Here is an 18,624-nt window from a genome sequence, read left to right on the forward strand (position 1 = left end):
ATTGTGGTGCCCAGAATTGGACACAATATTCCAGGTGTGGTCTAACCAAAGCAGAATAGAGGGGTAACATTACTTCCCTAGATCTAGACACCATGCTCCTATTAATGCAGGCCAAAATCCCATTGGCTTTTTTTGCTGCCACATCACATTGTTGGCTCATGTTTAACTTGTTGTCCACGAGGACTCCAATTTCTTTTTCACACGTACTGCTCTTGAGCCAGGCATCCCCCATTCTGTATCTTTGCATTTCGTTTTTCCTGCCAAAGTGAAGTATCTTGCATTTGTCACTGTTGAACTTCATTTTGTTAGTTTTGGCCATTCATCTCTCTAATCTGTCAAGATCGTTTTGAATCCTGCTCCTGTCCTCTGGAGTATTGGCTATCCCCCCGCCCCCCCCAATTTGGTGTCGTCTGCAAACTTGATGATCCTGCCTTCTAACTCTTCATCTAAGTCATTATTCATTTAGGGTTAGGGTTAACCCTAACCCTCTATTCATAAACATTCTACTCTATTCTAAAGCCTTTGACTGTGTGGATCATAAATTGTGGCAAGTTCTGGGTGAGATGGGCATACCGAAACATCTTGTCTCTCTCCTGAGGAATCTATACAAGGACCAAGTAGCAACAGTAAGAATTGACCATGGAACAACAGACTGGTTCAAGATTGGGAAAGGCGTACGGCAGGGTTGGATACTCTCACCCAACCTATTCAACTTGTATGCAGAACACATCATGCAACATGCAGGGCTTGACGTATCCAAGGCTGGGGTGAAAATTGTGGGAAGAAACATTCACAACCTTAGATATGTAGATGGCCAAAAGCGAGGAAATGAGGAACCTTCTAACCAAGATGAAAGACAAAAGTCTGGGTTGCAATTAAACATCAAAAAGCCCAAGATCAGGGGTCCTCAAACTTTTTAAACAGAGGGCCAGGTCACAATCCCTCAAACTGTTGGAGGGCCGGATTATAATTTGAAAAAAAAAACATGAATGAATTCTTATGCACATCTTATTTGTAGTGCAAAAAACACTTTAAAACAATACAATAATTAAAATGAAGAACAATTTCAACAAATATAAAATTATTAGTATTTCAATGGGAAGTGTGGGCCTACTTTTGGCTGATGAGATAGGATTGTTGTTATTGTTGTGTGCTTTCAAGTAGTTTCAGACTTAGGCTGACCCTGAGCGAGGGCCGGGTAAATGACCATGGAGGGCTGCATCCGGCCCCCTGGCCATAGTTTGAGGACCCCTGCCCAAGATGATAGCAACCAGACTGATAACTGGCAAATAGAGGGAGAAACATGGAGGCAGTGACAGACTTTGTATTTCTAGGTGCAAAGATTATTGCAGACGCAGACTGCAGCCAGGAAATCAGAAGACACTTACTTCTTGGGAGGAGAGCAATGGCCAATCTTGATAAAATAGTGAAGAGTAGGGACATCTCACTGGCAATGAAGATCCGCATAGTCAAAGCCATGGTATTCCCCATAGTAACCTACAGATGTGAGAGCTGGACCATAGGAAAAGCTGAGCAAAGGAAGATAGATGCTTTTGAACTGTGGTGTTGGGAGGAAAATTCTGAGAGTGTCTTTGACTGCGAGAAGATGCAACCAGTCCATCCTCCAGGAAATAAAGCCCAACTGCTCATTGGAGGGAAGGATAGTAGAGGCAAAGATGAAGTACTTCGGCCACATCATGAGGAGACAGGAAAGCTTAGAGAAAACAATAATGCTGGGGAAAATGGATGGAAAAAGGAAGAGGGGCCAACCAAGGGCAAGATGGATGGATGGTATCCTTGAAGTGACTGGCTTGATCTTGAAGGAGCTGGGGGTGGCCACTGCTGACAGGGAGATCTGGCGTGGGCTGATCCATGAGGCCACGAAGAGTCGGAAGCGACTGAACAAATAAACAATTCATTAAAAAGTTAGCAAAGCCAATGCTCAAGTGCAGTGATTCCCAACCTATGTTCCGTGGACCACCAGTGGTCCGCAAGAACTAAAATATGCTCAGCAGCCTCGCTGTTACTAGACTATTTCAACAAGAGCAACTGGTCTCGCAAAACTCTCTTATTTGTTGGGAGGGGAGATGGTATGGATGGATGGTATCCTTGGAAATGACTCGCTTGGACTTCAAGCAGCTGGGGGTGGCCACAGCCAACAGGGAGCTCTGGTGTGGACTGGTCCAGGAGGTCACAAAGAGTCGAAAGCAAATGAACAAATAAACAATTGGTTTGCAGGTTACAATAAACAAAGGTTCAGGAAATATAATCCTCAGCATTGTGCACTATACCATATCTTGAACGTTATTATTTTTTTCAGCTTTAACAAAATTGTATTTTATACAAGTAACAAATAGAACAAATAATACAACAACAGACAAAAACTATACAATCACAACATCTCATTCCACACCATGATCCCACCACCTGACTTCTGTAACTACTCCTTGTGAGTCTTTTGTCTATTAAAACCTATCTTTATATCTGCTTTAATAAATTCCCCTTGCAGCATCTTTAAAATCTACATTTGCCTTTCTTTCCAAATATCCAAATGCCAAGCCTCCATTTTTTAGCAAATTCCTCATTGTTTCCTCCTCTAATACCATTGGACAACTTGGCCATTTGAATACAGTCTGGCAACTTTTTCCTCCAATCCTTTTTAGATAGTTCTTTTTTCCCCTTCCAAGATTTCACTAATCTAGTTGCAACAAAGAGATGTTGACAAATTTCTTCCTTTCCTATCTCTCTCTCTAAATAGCCCTAAAAGACATTTTTTGTGTTTTTAAAATCATATTATCCTTGTTTAGCCCCTGGTGGCACAGCAGGTTAAACCACTGAGCTTCTGAACTTGCTGACTGAAAGGTCAGCGGTTCAAATCCAGGGAGCAGGGTGACCTTCCACTGTTACCCCAGCTTCTGCCAACCTATCACTTTGAAAACATGTAAATGCAAGTAGATAAATAGGTACTGCTTCTGCAGGAAAGGCCCTTGCAAGGGCATGCAAATCCCTTGTGGCAGCAGGCCCCAATCTAACCACCAACCTTATTCACAATGGGGACTAATGGAAGGAGGGGGCATGCTTTGTCTCATGGGTCTCTGGTCCCAAATGAAAGCCACAACAAGTCCTTTCATAAGTACAAGGACACAAGATGGAAGAAGGCCAGTAATTCCCCAACAATGTGTTCCTGAGAACAAGGGAAAACACTTGCCGGAGATAGCTTGACGCACACCTTCTGCATCTTCCTGCCGTTTGTAAATTATACTTTACAGAAGAGAGACTGCTTGGAGAAAAATTATCACAACAACAATGCATTCAAACTAAATTTACAAATATTTAATTTTTTAAAAAATACAGACTATTGTAAAGGACACCGAACTGCTGTCCCAAGTTGTTTTCTGGCACCTTCTGCCTGAATAAATGGTCTTTGGCCCCACGCTTACATGATAATAAACCCTCTGCAAAGCCTTGGACTGCCTCCCTCCCCAGCCCTCTCTCTCCCATGAGACACATGACGATGTTGTTCTCCTCATGCTTTTTCTGGGAATTATAGCCACTGCATTAAGTGGGAAAAGGGCCACGGTGGCTAGAAAAGCACTTGCATCAAACACCTTCCCACCCCCTCACCCCCATTTCATCAATAAGAAATCCACAGAAGCCAAATGCTCTTTTTAAAACTCCAGACAGGACAGCCTGGGAATTAGTTATACACACTTATCCCTGAAAACTGGTTATGTGCATTGTAGAAATCCATAAAAAGTCTTATAATTTCTTTCCTTTTAACACATTAATAAAAAACAAAGACATTACACAGAACATTCACCAAGCTTTGTATATTCCAAAATTCTACTTCAAAAAATAATAAGTAGCTTCTATTTTTTAGCTGTCAAAATGGGGAAGGAAGGGGGCAGGAGAGAACAAAATCAATATAACAGTTGGTCGTTTTGGGGAAGGCCCCGCTTTTGTCCAGTATGGTTTGTGGCCTCAGAGTTTTTGTTTTTTTAAAATAATGCAAATGCCACTTCCTTGGCTGGTCCACAAAAAGCTCCCTCGCTTCTCTGGATTGATCAGAACCAACTGAAGAGCTGATTCCGTCAGTCAAGGCCCGCAACCACTGAACCTGGAGGCAAATGAGCCCTAAAGTGTCCCAACGCAAGAGTTTAAGGCAGTGAGAGGTGTCAGGGCAGCGGTGCCTCAACCGTCTGGTCTGGATCTGAGTTTGGCTGCAAAAAAAGGCCCAGTATTCCCTCTTCAGAAGAGCTTTCAAGTGGATTCCTCCTCCTCCTCGTCTTCCTCCTCTTCCTCTTCCTCCGACTTGTGCTCCACTTCTGTGGTGTCTGACGATTCATGGAGGAGAACATACTCCCTGCTGCTGAAACCAAACTTCAGCACATCTTTCTCTTTCAGTTCGTAATAACGCTGAGGCTCGATGCGCTGATTGTTCAGAAACGTGCCGTTGCCTGAACCAAGGTCAATGATGTAGGGCTTCACTTTCCGGCCCGTTGTGCCATCCGGACGGGTGTATTCCACCAACCTGGCAAGAAACACAAGGTTAGGACAGAAGAACACATCCCTCTGAAGCTAGATTCCACCCAGAATTACATCCCAGGTGCCATTAATACTTTAATCACTTTTCTACCCTAGTTTCCAGCAATCTCCCAATAACCCCCCAAAGCATCTTTTCCCCTGATCTCCAGAGACTTCTTACTTTCACACCAATATTTTTCTGGCTCCCTCTCCACTCCTTTGGACCCAGGAGAAGCTTCCCGTACTGACTTACAAAGCTGTCACAGCAAATGTGTATTTAATGTGCATTTCATAGAAATACATTTGAACATATGTATTTTACTGAAAGTTTTATGATGGTGTGTTCTTGACTATGCCATGCTATTACTATTATTAATTTTCTGGTTCACCAAATGTTTCTCTAGGCACCTCTCTGCTTTCCTTAGCCTTATTATTATTATTATTATTATTATTATTATTAATTTGGTGGCTCACCAACTGTTTCTCTAGCTCCCCCTCTGCTCCCCTTAGCCAAGTTATTTCTATTATTATTATTATTATTATTATTATTATTATTAGATACATAACAAAATTAGTACACAGCAAACAAGATCACTATGCTAGCTTTTGTATTTGATCACAGAGCAGGGACTCAGAGTGGCTTACAAGTAGAAAACAATTCAATGCCGCAAAAATAGACATATAAATAAAAACATATATATTAAAAGCCAAAAAGTTTTTAAAAAACAGGTAAAGATTAAAACCAGTAATTTAAACTACACAATCCATGTATAAGTCCAGACTGACCTGTACTGGAAGACAGCATGCTGCTTGGAGCAGGACGGGTGGTCAATGGGGATGTCAGCGATACGTCGATGCCGTCCCAGGAGGTAGGCGCTTTGCCGGTGGATGTACATGACCGGGAGGACCTCATCATTCTTGAAGGGGTAGAGCCGCCACCGCTTCTTGGGGATGCGGGCCTCTGGGGGCTCGCTGTACTTGATCACCACGCCCCGGAAAGTGTTGGTGTCCTCCAGGAGGGCCCCTGAGAGCTCGAAGCTGGGCTTCTCCTTATCATCGGCTGGCTTCTCCGTGCTTGCTCCACCAGGGCCTTGCTCCTCCAGGCCCCCCTCATCCCCACTGGCCACAGCTTGCTGGCGGCGCTCCCTCCGACGTGCATTGTAGAACTCCCTCTGGGCCTCCTGCTCTGGATCCGGCAGAGTGGCCCTCTCCTTGCCGTCTCTGTGGGGCTTTCTCCGGCCAGAAGGGCCCCGGTGACGGTCCCTGTTGTCGCTTCTCCCCCGCCCAGAATGATCCCGATGCGGTCGCTCCTCATGGCCCCTCCGAGGTGGGTCCTCCCGCTCCTGCAAAGGAGAGATTGAGGCCAGTTTCAGCTGCCTGTTTCCTGACTTAGAATAGTGTTAAAAACAGAAAGGTGGATCTAAGCATGGGCAAACTTCCGCCCTCCCTCCAGGTGTTTTGGACCTCAACTCCCACAGTTCCCAGGAATTGGCCCATGCCTGATACACGTAGCCTTAGTGTGAATAAAATAATTCTAAATTAACAGTATATTCAGGTCATTTTTTATTTTATTTTCCTTGGCATGTTTTTGGGGATGAAGGGAAAGTATATCCCAGGCATGGGCAAACTTCAGCCCTCCGAGTATTAGGAATTATGGGAGTTGAAGTCCAAAACACCCGGAGGGCCAAGGTTTGCCCATGCCTGGTATATCCTGTACCTTTAAAAAGTTAATGTGATAGTAAAAACACACACACACACACACACTGTGGCCATTTTTTGAATCAGATGCCAAAAATTAGTTTTAAAAAAGCCAAGTGTCAGATTTGAGCACCACGGAAATCGTGTTCCCAAGTGTAATAATACTCCCCCCCCCCCCCCCCACCAACTGCCACTCTGGGTCCAGAGTGAAGAAAGGGAGACAGAAAGACAGAGTTCCACCGTGTCTCCTGTGTCATTGCTTGGGAGCCCCTCCCCCAGCAACAATATAGTAATGTATAATATTAATATTGTTCTGTGCTAATCATATATTGTATACACATATAATATTGATGACAATATTATAATGCAATACAATGTAATAATAATAATAATAATAATAATAATAATAATAGAAACTTTATTTCTACCCCGCCACCATCTCCCCAAAGGGGACTCGGAGCGGCTTACATGAGGCCAAGCCCAGCAATACATTACAGCAACATAAAATATAAACAACAAAATAACATCACAATAAAATAAACGAACCAATCAAGTAAAATAAACAGTACAAAATAACATCATGGAAAATAAAACATGTTGGGCTAAATGCACAACATAAAATGATAAAACTCTGGATGAAGTAACAATGAAAAGGTACATTTGTGGGGGAGGAGCTCGTAGGGGACTGAACAGTGGAATTAGACTTTCAATAAGGTGGGGGAAAGTGCAATATGAGGGAAACAGTGTAGGTGAAACAACAGGACTGGAATATATGGTCACTCTCCAAAGGCATTAATAATCCAATATAATAACTACATATTTTGCATTTCATGTAATACTACTAATAATATTACAATATAGTGGTATAGTACACTATAGTAATATATAATACTAATATTGTGCTGTGCTAGTAATATAATATATTGTATACACATATAATACTGATAATAATATAAGGTAGTTCAATATAATACTAATAATAATTCAATATAGTAATGACATATTTTATATTAAATGTAATATTACTAATAATATTACAGTATAGTGGTATAGTACAATAAAGTAATTTACAACAACAAAATTGTGTTATGCTAATAATATCATACATTGTATGTACATATAATATTAATGGTATTATAATGTAGTACAATATTATACAAATAATACTACAATATAATTACATATTTAATAGTACATGAAATATTCCTCACAATATTACAGTATAGTGGTATAGTACAATACAGTGACAGATAATACCAATATTGTGCTATGCTAATATAATATATTGCATGTGCACATTATACTGATAATATTACAATGTAATTTATTTTAAACGTCGTTGTGTTATTGTTAATGTTTATTGCTATTTTCTGTTAATGAGTTTTATTTATTGTTTGTATTACTGTTGCTATTGTTTTTATTGTTGTATTGTGGGCTCGGCCTCATGTAAGCCGCATCGAGTCCCTTGGGGAGATGGTAGCGGGGTACAAATAAAGTTTTTATTATTATTATTATTGTTATTTATTTCTCGCATTTTTATCCCGTCCTTCTCAACTCCTGAAGGAGGACTCAGAACGGCTTACAATGGGCCCCATTACGAAGCCATTACATAACAAATTACAGTAATTAAAACCACAATTAAACGTAAGAGCATAATTAACAATACATAAGCCATCATTAAAACAATAAGGCAGTCTCATCAGCCATATCGTCATTCCAGTCACATTCCTTTAAAGTGCTGCTTGCATCTATTGTCCAAAAGCCTGGTCCCAAAACCATGCCTTTAATTTCTTTTGAACAGCTAGGAGGGAGGTGGCCAATCTTACCTCAGTTGGGAATATGTTCCATAGGTGGGGGGCCACCACCGAGAAGGCCTTGTCTCTCGTCCCTGCCAGGGGCATTTGTGCTGTTGACAGGAGCGAGAACAGGGCCTCCCTGGATGATCTTAGGTTACAAGGTGGGAAGTAGGGGTGGATGCGTTTGGACAAGTAAGCTGGGCCAGAACCATATAGAGCTTTATAGGTCAGAACCAGTATTTTGAATTGGGCTTGGAGATGGACCAGCAGCCGTATTATTATATGTAGTAATAATAATAATAATAATAAACTTTTATTTATACCCCGCTACCATCTCCCAAAGGACTCGGTGCGGCTTACAATAGGCCGAGACCAATACAACAATATTGTAATACAATATACTACTGCCAATAATACAATATAATTACATATTTTATATTACGTGTAATTTTATAGTGGCCCCGCGACTCTGGAACTCTCTCCCTCTGGAGGCCAGAACCGCCCCATCCATCCTAACATTTAGGAAACGGGTGAAGACGTGGCTGTGGAGTCAGGCCTTCAATGAATGAGGCAACACCATAGGACCCTGGCTGGAAGTTGATGTAGATCCATCTTAATAGGACGACTGACCACTGTAGTTTTATATATTGTGTTTTTAAAGTTGTTTTTGTAATTGTGATATATGATATTTTAATGAGTGTAGATGTTTTTTATGGCTGGAAACCGGGCTGAGTCCCTCAATGAGGTTGAGAAGCTCGGTATAGAAAACTGTGAAATAAATAAATAAATAAATTATAGTATAGTGGTATAGTACAATATAGTAATGTATAATACTAATAATAATAATAATAATAATAATAATAATCTCAGTTCTTGTGGGTTTTTTCGGGCTATATGGCCATGTTCTAGAGGCATTTCTCCTGACGTTTCGCCTGCATCTATGGCAAGCATCCTCAGAGGTGAGGTCTGGAGCTGGGAAAAAAGGGGTTTATATATCTGTGGAATGACCAGGGTGAGACAAAGGGCTTTTGTAAATTGGGCTAGGTGTGAATCTTTCAAACGACCACCTTGATTAGCATACAATGGGCTGACTGTGCCTGGAGCAAACTCTTCTTAAAGGGTGATTAGATGTCCCTGCCTATTTTTCTCTCTGCTGTTTTTACTGTTGCAATTTTAGAAATTTTTTTTTAGAATTTTTTTTTTTTTTTAGATTCACACCTAGCCCAACTTACAAAAGCCCTTTGTCTCACCCTGGTCATTCCACAGATATATAAACCCCTTTTTTCTCAGCTCCAACAGACCTCACTTCTGAGGATGCTTGCCATAGATGCAGGCGAAACGTCAGGAGAAATGCCTCTAGAACATGGCCATATAGCCCGAAAAAACCCACAAGAACTGAGTGATTCCGGCCATGAAAGCCTTCGACAATAATAATAAACTTTATTTGTACCCCGCTACCATCTCCCCTGGTGGCGCAGTGGGTTAAAGCCCTGTGCCGGCAGGACTGAAGACCGACAGGTCGCAGGTTCGAATCAGGGGAGAGGCGGATGAGCTCCCTCTATCAGCTCCAGCTCCTCATGCGGGGACATGAGAGAAGCCTCCCACAAGGTTGATAAAACATCAAATCATCCGGGCGTCCCCTGGGCAATGTCCTTGCAGACGGCCAATTCTCTCACACCAGAAGCGACTTGCAGTTTCTCAAGTCTCTCCTGACACGACAAAAAAAAAAAAACATCTCCCCAAGGGACCTGATGCGGCTTACATGAGGCCAAGCCCAAAGTACATCAAACAAAACAATAAACACAACATCAATAAACAATCAATAAAATGCAAATCATATAAATCACATAAACAAAAAAAACCCCTAATATTGTGTTGTGCTAATAATATAATATATTGTATGTACATGTAACTTGTAAGCCGCTCTGAGTCCCCTTCAGGATGAGAAGGGTGAACAACACCACCACCAAATACAGTCAGAGGCTCCGGCCTGCCCGCCGCCCAGAAAGGCCCAGGCGGGGCCGCCTCGTACCTGCTTGACTCTGACGAGGCTTCGGCGGGGGCTCCGGCTCCTTTTCTTCCGCTTCTCCTTCGGCGGAGAGCGACTCCCTCCTCCTTCTCTTCCCTCTCCGGACGGGCTCCGCTTCCGGTGGTGGCGGCGTCGACGACGGCGGTCGGCCTCCTCCTCCATGGCGACTGTTGTGAAAGCGCCGGGCTCCTCTTTGCCTTTCTCTCACTCTCAGATTCCGGTTCCGGCTCTCAGAAGTGATGCGCATGCGCCCTTTTCCCCTTCGTGAGGCCGGCTCACGGCGGTGACGTCAGGACGTGCGCCACGGCAATGCCCTCCTGAGCTCGAAGATCGCCATGGCAACCGCGGCACAACAGGCCCGACGGGTGAGGGCACAACAGGCCCGCCGCCACCATGATTCCCCCGGCGGACTCGCTGCTCCGCTATGACACGCCGGTGCTGGTGAGCCGCAACACCGAGAAGCGCTCGCCCAAGGTCAGTAGGCCCCGGAAAAAGGGAAGGAGGAAGTGGAAGGGAAGAGGGAGGCTAAGCTAGGATAGGAAGGAAGAAAAGGAGGAAGGGAGGGGGGGACAAAAGGGAACAATATAATATAGTGTATATACATATAATATTTATAATATTATAATGTAATACAATATAATACTACTAATAATAATCTATATATATATAAATGCTCTGTGCATAATGAGTTCCTTAAAAACAAAAGAACCAATGAACGAAATCACACCAAATTTGGCAACAAAACTTCTCACAACACAAGGAGTGACCATCACTCAAAAAATTATGATTTTGTCATTTGGGAGTTGTAGTTCCTGGGATTTATAGTTCAACTACAATCAAAGAGCATTCTGAACTCCATCAACGATGGAATTGAACCACACTTGGCACACAGGACTCCCTTGACCAACGGAAAATACTGGAAGGGTTTGGTGGGCATTGACCTTGAGTTGGGGGGTTGTAGTTCACCTACATCCAGAGACCACTGTGGACTCAAACAATGATGGATCTGGACCAAACTTGGCACAAACACACAATATGCCCAAATATGAACACAGATGGAGTTTGGGGGAAATAGACCTTGACATTTGGGAGTTGTAGTTACTGGGATTTATAGTTCACCTACAATCAAAGAGCATTCTGAACTCCATCAACGATGGAATTGAACCAAGCTTGGCACACAGAACTCCCATGACCAACGGAAAATACTGGAAGGGTTTGGTGGGCATTGACCTTGAGTTGGGGGGTTGTAGTTCACCTACATCCAGAGACCACTGTGGACTCAAACAATGATGGATCTGGACCAAACTTGGCACAAGCTCTCAATATGTCCAAATATGAACACAGATGGAGTTTGGGGGAAATAGACCTTGACATTTGGGAGTTGTAGTTACTGGGATTTATAGTTCACCTACAATCAAAGGGCATTCTGAACCCCACAAATGACAGAATCGGGGCAAACTTGCCACACAGAATCCCCATGACCAACAGAAAATACTTAAGGCCATCCAATCCAACTCCCTTCATCAGGGCAAGAAAACGTAATCAAAGTCCTCCTGACAAAGAGCCATCCAGCCATAGATAAATAGATAGATAGATATGATTCACACACAGAGATATAGTATCATAGATTTGAAAGGGACCCAAAAGAAGGACTGTGATATGTTGTATGTTCCAGAGTAGGCAAACCAGACAATCTCGACATCAACACTGACAAAGAAACAACAAGAAATACTGTTTACCCACAAGCAGAAAGACATTACATATATTAGAAACCAAAACTTTCTCATTCCCTTTATTTTCCAGATCAACAGACTGGGCCAAAGCGACGCGTGGCAGGGGACAGTTACTTATAATGGGTTGTTGTAGGTTTTTTTGGGCTGTATGGCCATGGTCTAGAGGCATTCTCTCCTGACGTTTTGCCTGCATCTATGGCAAGCATCCTCAGAGGTAGTGAGGTCTCAACAAAAGATTGCTCCAGGCACTGTCAGGCCATTATATGCTAATCAAGGTGGTCAGTTGAAACATTCCCACCTAGTTCCAGCAGACAAGAGTTTTTTGTCTCACCCTGGTCATTCCACAGATATATAAACCCTTTTTCCTAGTTCCAACAGACCTCACTACCTCTGAGGATGCTTGCCATAGATGCAGGCGAAACGCCAGGAGAGAATGCCTCTAGACCATGGCCATACATCCCAAAAAATCCTACAACAACCCAGTGATTCCGGCCATGAAAGCCTTCGACAATACATTACTAATAATGGTATAGTACAATATAGTAATACAGGGTTAGTCAAAATGCATAGGCCAATAAGCCATTCAATTGAATGGCTTATTGGCCTATGCATTTTGACTAACCCTGTATATAATACCTATATTGTACTATGCTAATACTATAATGTATGTATGTATATTAGGCTTGGGCGGTTTCGTTCGTTAATTTCGTAATTCGTTATTAATTCGTATTTAAATTAGCTTACGATCCAATATTGAGCCATGCAGGACTACTGTGAGGAGTAATTAAAAATCGAAACAATTTTTCCAATTTATTTCGTATTGTTTCGTAATTGTTTCGTAATTGGTTCAAAATTGTTTCGAAATTGTTTCGTAATTATTTCCATATGTCTGGTGCAAGTTTTATAGTTGTTTGTTTTATCAGTGATAAAAAATAAATTATCACACCAACAGTCAACAACAGAGGGAGAGGGAAGCTTCAGAAGTTCCCCCTGTCCCATTTGGAGGGTTTTTTAGCATATTGCGCAATCGCGTCCGCCATTAACGATTCGTAATTTTACGAAATTTCGTATATTTTGAACTTTTTTAAAGTAAAATTTCGGAATTCTTTAAAAAAAACGAAACGCAAGGGCCCCCCTAAAAACGAAACGAGTTTAGAACCAAATTTTTCTGTGGTTACCCAAGCCTAATGTGTGTGTGTGTGTGTGTGTGTGTGTGTGTGTGTGTGTGTATAGATCTATCTTGTAAGGCGCTCTGAGTCCCCTTCGGGTGAGAAGGGCGGCATATAAATGTCATAAATAAATAAATCACTTAATAAGATAGGAAGGAAGGAAAGAGAAAGGGAATAATAATATTAAGGGAAGGGGGAAGAAAGGAAATGAGTAAGGATGGATTGATGGATGGTATTAAGGAAGGAGAAGAAAGGGAGGGAAGGTTCATGAATAGGGAAGGAGGGAAGACAGAAAATGAAGGAGAGGTAATAATAATAAAGGAGAAAACAAGGGAAGGGAAAAGGAAGAAAGAAAGGAGGAGAAAGAATGGGAAAGGATTATAGTAAGGAAACAAAGGGATATTGGAGGAAAGAAGGGAGGGAAGGAAGATGGATGGATGGTATGAAGGAAGGAAAAGAAAGGGAGGGAAGGGGAGAAATGGGAAGGAAGACATAAAGGAGGGAGGGAATAATAAGGAGGAAAAGAAGGGAAGGAAAAGAGGGAAAGGGGGAGAAAAAGATTCTTCTCCCCCCCCCCCCTTTTCCCTTTTCCCTCCCAGGGAATGGAAAGAGAATAGAGAGAAGGGGGATAATAAGGGGGCGGGGAAGAAAAGGAAGGAAACGGAATAAGGAAGGAGAATGGATGGATGGTGCGAAGAAAGGGGAAGAGAAGAATAGAAGTGGTCGGCAAAGGTTGTCCTCTCTCGCTAACTCTGCCATGGTTACTACAAAGGAGGAGTTGGAAGAAGGGTTACTTCTCCCACCTCCAAATTGGGCTTTAATAGGGTGGCGGGTTAAATCGCTGAGCTGCTGAACTTGCTGATCTCAAGATTCGCAGTTCACATCCAGAGAATGAGATGAGCTCCCGCTGTTAGCCCTAACTTCTGTCAACCTAGCAGTTAGAAAATATGCAAATGTGAGTAGATCAATAGGTACCACTCCAGTGGCAAGGTAACAACGCTCTATTTAGTCATGCCGGCCACATGACCTTGGAGGTGTTTATAGAAAACACCAGCTCTTTGGCTTAGAAATGAGCACCACCCTCCAGAGCCAGACACAACTAGACTTAATGTCAAGGGGAAAACTTTACTTTATCTTTAGGGAGCAAAAGCAGGTGCAGCCAAAGATCAAAGAAGCAGTCACTGCTTCAGAACAGAATAAACAGCAACCCAAGTGGACAATGAAAGTCTTACCACTCTCAAGTGGGAGCACTTGAGAAACCTGCATAAATAGCTGAGGTCTGGAATATTTAGCTGTGGGTAGCAACATCAGTTCATTGGTTCTCAGTAGCAGCCTTGAGCATCATATGTCTTGTGCCTTGAACCCTTGAAAGATTGACTGTACTTTGGAAGTTAGTGTGCGGAATATGTTTTAGCTTGCAGCCTTGGTATTGGTGAGACAATTTGGCTTTGAACATTTTGGAAAGGACTTTGGACTACTCGTGTATCTCAGCCTTCATTGAATGACCTCAGACTGCTTTGGATTACAATACAGTGTGTGGCTGTTTAATAGTAATTTGGTGGACAGGACTGTCTCTGTTTCTCTGCCTGCCCCTTAGGCCCATCCGCTGAAGGCCACTGCTCCGATTCCACCACCACCACCTCCTGCGCCTCCACTCCCGACGCCGCCCCCCTCCGCCCAAGGCCCCGCTCCACCGCCGATCCCACCTCCAAAGGGCAAGCCCCCTGCCCCATCCCTTGAGGCCGGGAAACACGCTGATGAGATCCTCAACGCCATCCTCCCGCCACGGTGAGCCAGCACTGGGGCCCCTTGGGAGCCTGGGCGGAGGAGGGGAGAGGCAGAAGGACTGCCTACCAGGGACTGACCCACTGGCTCTTCACCCCACTCCACCCCGGCAGAGAATGGGCAGAGGGGAACCAGCTGTGGACGCAGCAGGTGTCCAGTACGCCCAGCACCCGTATGGACGTGGTCCACCTCCAGGAACAGCTGGACCTCAAGCTGCAGCAACGCCAGGCCCGCGAGACCGGCATCTGCCCCGTCCGCAGGGAGCTCTACTCCCAGTGCTTTGGTAAGGAGGTGGCAGGGAGGGAAAGGGGGAAAGTGGTGGGGCTAAGATCTGAAAAGTGGATTTTACAAGAAATTTAAGAATAGGTTAAAGAGAGGGGAGTAGAGAATGAAAAGAATTTGAGAGATCAAAATGAACTGACAGAGATGGGAGGAGGGAAAAATTGCACAGCAAATGTTTTTCAAAACAAGATTGTTTAAGAACAAGTTTAGGAGCAGAGACAGTGAATTGAAGAACAGTCAAACTTGGCACTATCCTGGCGCTTTTTTGACTTGAATTTATTGTAACCACCCCTTCATGTTATTCTGCAGATTAAACTATTGTATTTTTAATTTCATTTCTAGTTTCTGATTGGGAATAGACTAGAAATATTTCAACACTGTGCCTCAACAAAAGAGGCAGGCAGGCTGGCAGGCAGTGCCCTCCTGCGCCCTTAGATCCCAGGAAGGACTTCCTATGATGTCTTTGTCTCTTTCCTCTCCTCAATCACTAGACCCACTTGGCCAAGAAAGGCCTTATGCGGGCTTCCAGGCCAGGGCCAGCTCACTGAGGGAATGAAATTTTACTGAGAAAGCCAAAGGAAGTCAAGGCAGAGGGGAGGAGGGAATGAAGGACTTGAAAAGAAAGAATGAAACATGGCCATATAGCCCGAAAAACCTACAACAAGCCAAGAATGAAACTCTTTGCTAGTCAAAACAGCTGCACAGCAGGAGATAAAAGTAGGAGAAGGTTCAAGAGAAGGACTTTATGACCTGAAGAGAAGAGAAGAGAAAGAGGGGGGAAATTGTTGTGGATAAGATGAGCCAATAGGACAAAAAAGAAACGTGTGAATTGGGGGAGGGGGAAGACTTGTGCGTGAATGTTTAGACATTTTAGAAACCTCCACTATAAAAGGGCTTGTAGCACTATTTTCCTTTTGCACACCCAATAGCTTTGCTCTGGCCAAAATAAATCTATTGCAGTTTCCTCTTCTCTAGTGTCTGATTGGAATAGATACTAGGGGCTTTGGGGGGCACCAAGCCTCAACCAATTTTTTGTGTACAAGAACCATTGCTGCTTCTTTAGCTGAAAGACTGCCCAGCAGGCTGGTAAATTCATGGGACACATGGCAGAGAAGCATAGCTAGGCCACAGGGATTTAATCGCCTAGCAGTTCTCTTTCTTGAAAGGATTTAGCTCAGCAAGTTAGTTTTACTGAATTCTTGCAAAATTCGCCTCAACAAAAGCTGGAAAATGCTTTGAGATCTAGTTACTGACCTTATTGTAAAATTATATTACAGAAATTGATATAATTTTTAAAACAAATGTAAGTATTACTTTTGTGTCACCATTTAATCTGACTTATTTTATCCTAAATCCTGTAGTAGAGCATGGTAAGTAGACAGAGGGGCCTGCCAAAGATCATGGCCTAGGCCTCACTTTAGGATGTTAAAGGGGGGGGGGGGGGCAGGTGCTGCTGTCCTCTCACAAAGGTGGCAACTTTGCAGAGGCTGTGGCAGCTGCCTCAGCCTCCAACTCCCTGCGGCCTTGGAAGTGGAGCAGCAGCATCAGGCCTTGGGTCAGAAGAGCCGGTGGCCAGATCATTGCATGTCTCTTGCCTTGCAGATGAGCTGATCCGGCAAGTGACCATCAACTGTGCAGAGCGGGGCCTGCTGCTGCTTCGTGTGCGAGATGAAATCCGGATGACAATCGCGGCCTACCAGACCCTTTATGAGAGCAGTGTGGCCTTTGGGATGCGGAAGGCGCTACAGGCTGAGCAGGGCAAGGCTGACATGGAGAAGAAGGTAAGCAGAAGCTGCCTTTCAGTGGGAGGAAAAGAATGCCCTCACTCTCATGGAGAGAGGGAGGGGAGGGGTGGGCAGGCCTTTGGTGCTGTCATGCTGCCATGGACACTCACGGCAACCATGTCTTCTATCCTAAGATTGCAGACTTGGAGGAAGAGAAGCGGGACCTGGAGAGACAAGTGAATGAGCAGAAGGCCAAGTGCGATGCCACTGAAAAGCGGGAGCTGGAAAGGCGGCAGGTGGAGGAAAAGAAGCACACAGAGGAGGTCCAGTTCTTGAAACGGACCAACCAGCAACTCAAGGTTGGTCCCCGCTGATCTCTTAGTTCTGTTCATGTGATACTTTGCCCCAACCCAAAGAATTGCTGATTTTTGACAGGTCATTCTTTTGTCCCTCTTAGCCATGGGCGAGTTTGGCTTGATTACTGCAAGTAGTGAGTCAATGGCATTCCCTTTCTGCTGGAAGACCCCCCCCCCCCAAAAAAAAAAAAAACCAATCCCATAGAAATGCCACATAGACAGATTGGCAGTGGTCTTAAAGACCGAGAGGACCCAGGACTGGCTGAATGAAACAGCCCCAAAGCTTTACTGGCTGAGAGGCCTGTGCCATTGCACCCATGCTGCTTCAAGAGATGGGATGCCAGACCCTGGCTAGTAGGCACTGTAACCATGGCAAACCTGCCCCTAGTTTAAAGAGAGGTAAAGGGTTGCACAGGTGAGAGTTCTTCCACCAATTGGTTTTATGGCTTGTTTGTGGCAGGGAGAAGTCTGCTTAAATGCCAAGTCAAAAGGGTACTTGATTAGTAAGCCTCTTGTTAGATCTACTTTCCTCCAAACAGTTTGGGGATTTCATAACTGGAGATGAAAGCTGTTTTTCTCTGAAAGCTTGGCTGGCTGTCTCCAAAAGAAGTGAGATTGGATGTGGCCCCACTCCCTGCTCAGTGGCTGACCAGCCCCATCTCTCGTCTAATGGAGCATGTCAACTTGTCCTGGTTCTTATGCCAAGCCCCAAACTGACAGCTGGCACTCGGTGCCCAGCCATCAGGCAACAAAGGCATTCGTAGCCAGAGGAGGAGGGCAGAGAAGGCAGAAACCACTATTTCAGCGACTTCATCTGGATTTCCTTTTAGAGTTTAATATTATGAAAGGAGACCTTGGTTGCCAGGACACTCTCATTCCTGGCATGCAGAGCTACTGTGGTATGAGCAGAGAGTGGAGCTGGCCAGCTCTCCACTCTGTTCATACCACAGTAGCTCTGCATGCCAGGAATGAGAGTAACTAATGTATAAAACATGGAACAAGGAATGTAAGACTGAATGGGCAGCCCTCACTCCCTTCTTGAAGATTCCAGTGCTCCCCCTCCTCTCAGGACAGACAGAGGTACACCTTTTGGCAGCACAGAGAGAGAGAGAGAGGTTCATTCCTTGCCTTCTCTTCTTTTTGCATTTCAGGCACAACTTGAAGGCATCATTGCACCAAAGAAGTAGGCCTTCGCACAGACACGCCCAGGAAGTGTTATTAGCTGCAAGCGAGCAGGTCTTCAAGCATTCCTTACCCACTTTCCCAAAGAGACCCTCTTTTGCCTGGATCACCTCAGATTCTCATAGTAATGAAAACCCCTACCCAGTGCCTTCAGTCATTCCTATCAACTGGATTTGTATTTGCCTGTCATTCCCATTTTCTGGGGGTTTTGTAAAATATTTTTATGTAATAATAGCAGCAAACCTTTTCAGTACTGTGCTCTATACAAGAGCCTGTTAGTACTGGGCCACAAAGGGTTGTGCAGAGCCATATTAAAGTCTAGTCACATCTCTGAAACTTGGCCAAT

At 44.0% G+C, this 18,624-nt stretch overlaps 2 protein-coding genes across 2 annotated transcripts; one reads left to right on the forward strand and one right to left on the reverse strand.

Annotated features, from left to right (window-relative positions):
* Positions 1–3,311: 3,311 nt before the first annotated feature.
* On the reverse strand, positions 3,312–10,301 carry SNIP1 (Smad nuclear interacting protein 1). Its single transcript, XM_060784018.2, has 3 exons — positions 10,051–10,301; positions 5,311–5,867; positions 3,312–4,531 (listed from the first exon to the last, which is right to left on the reverse strand). The coding sequence occupies exons 1-3, from the start codon at positions 10,207–10,209 to the stop codon at positions 4,261–4,263; spliced, it is 987 nt and encodes a 328-aa protein (XP_060640001.2). The 5' UTR covers positions 10,210–10,301; the 3' UTR covers positions 3,312–4,260.
* Positions 10,302–10,340: 39 nt separating this feature from the next.
* Positions 10,341–18,614, forward strand: DNALI1 (dynein axonemal light intermediate chain 1). Its single transcript, XM_067460645.1, has 6 exons — positions 10,341–10,521; positions 14,547–14,737; positions 14,848–15,017; positions 16,619–16,797; positions 16,935–17,099; positions 18,248–18,614. The coding sequence occupies exons 1-6, from the start codon at positions 10,441–10,443 to the stop codon at positions 18,281–18,283; spliced, it is 822 nt and encodes a 273-aa protein (XP_067316746.1). The 5' UTR covers positions 10,341–10,440; the 3' UTR covers positions 18,284–18,614.
* Positions 18,615–18,624: the final 10 nt, after the last annotated feature.

This window comes from Anolis sagrei, chromosome X, assembly GCF_037176765.1.
Source record: "Anolis sagrei isolate rAnoSag1 chromosome X, rAnoSag1.mat, whole genome shotgun sequence".
In the NCBI taxonomy this organism is placed as follows: Eukaryota; Metazoa; Chordata; class Lepidosauria; order Squamata; family Dactyloidae; genus Anolis; species Anolis sagrei.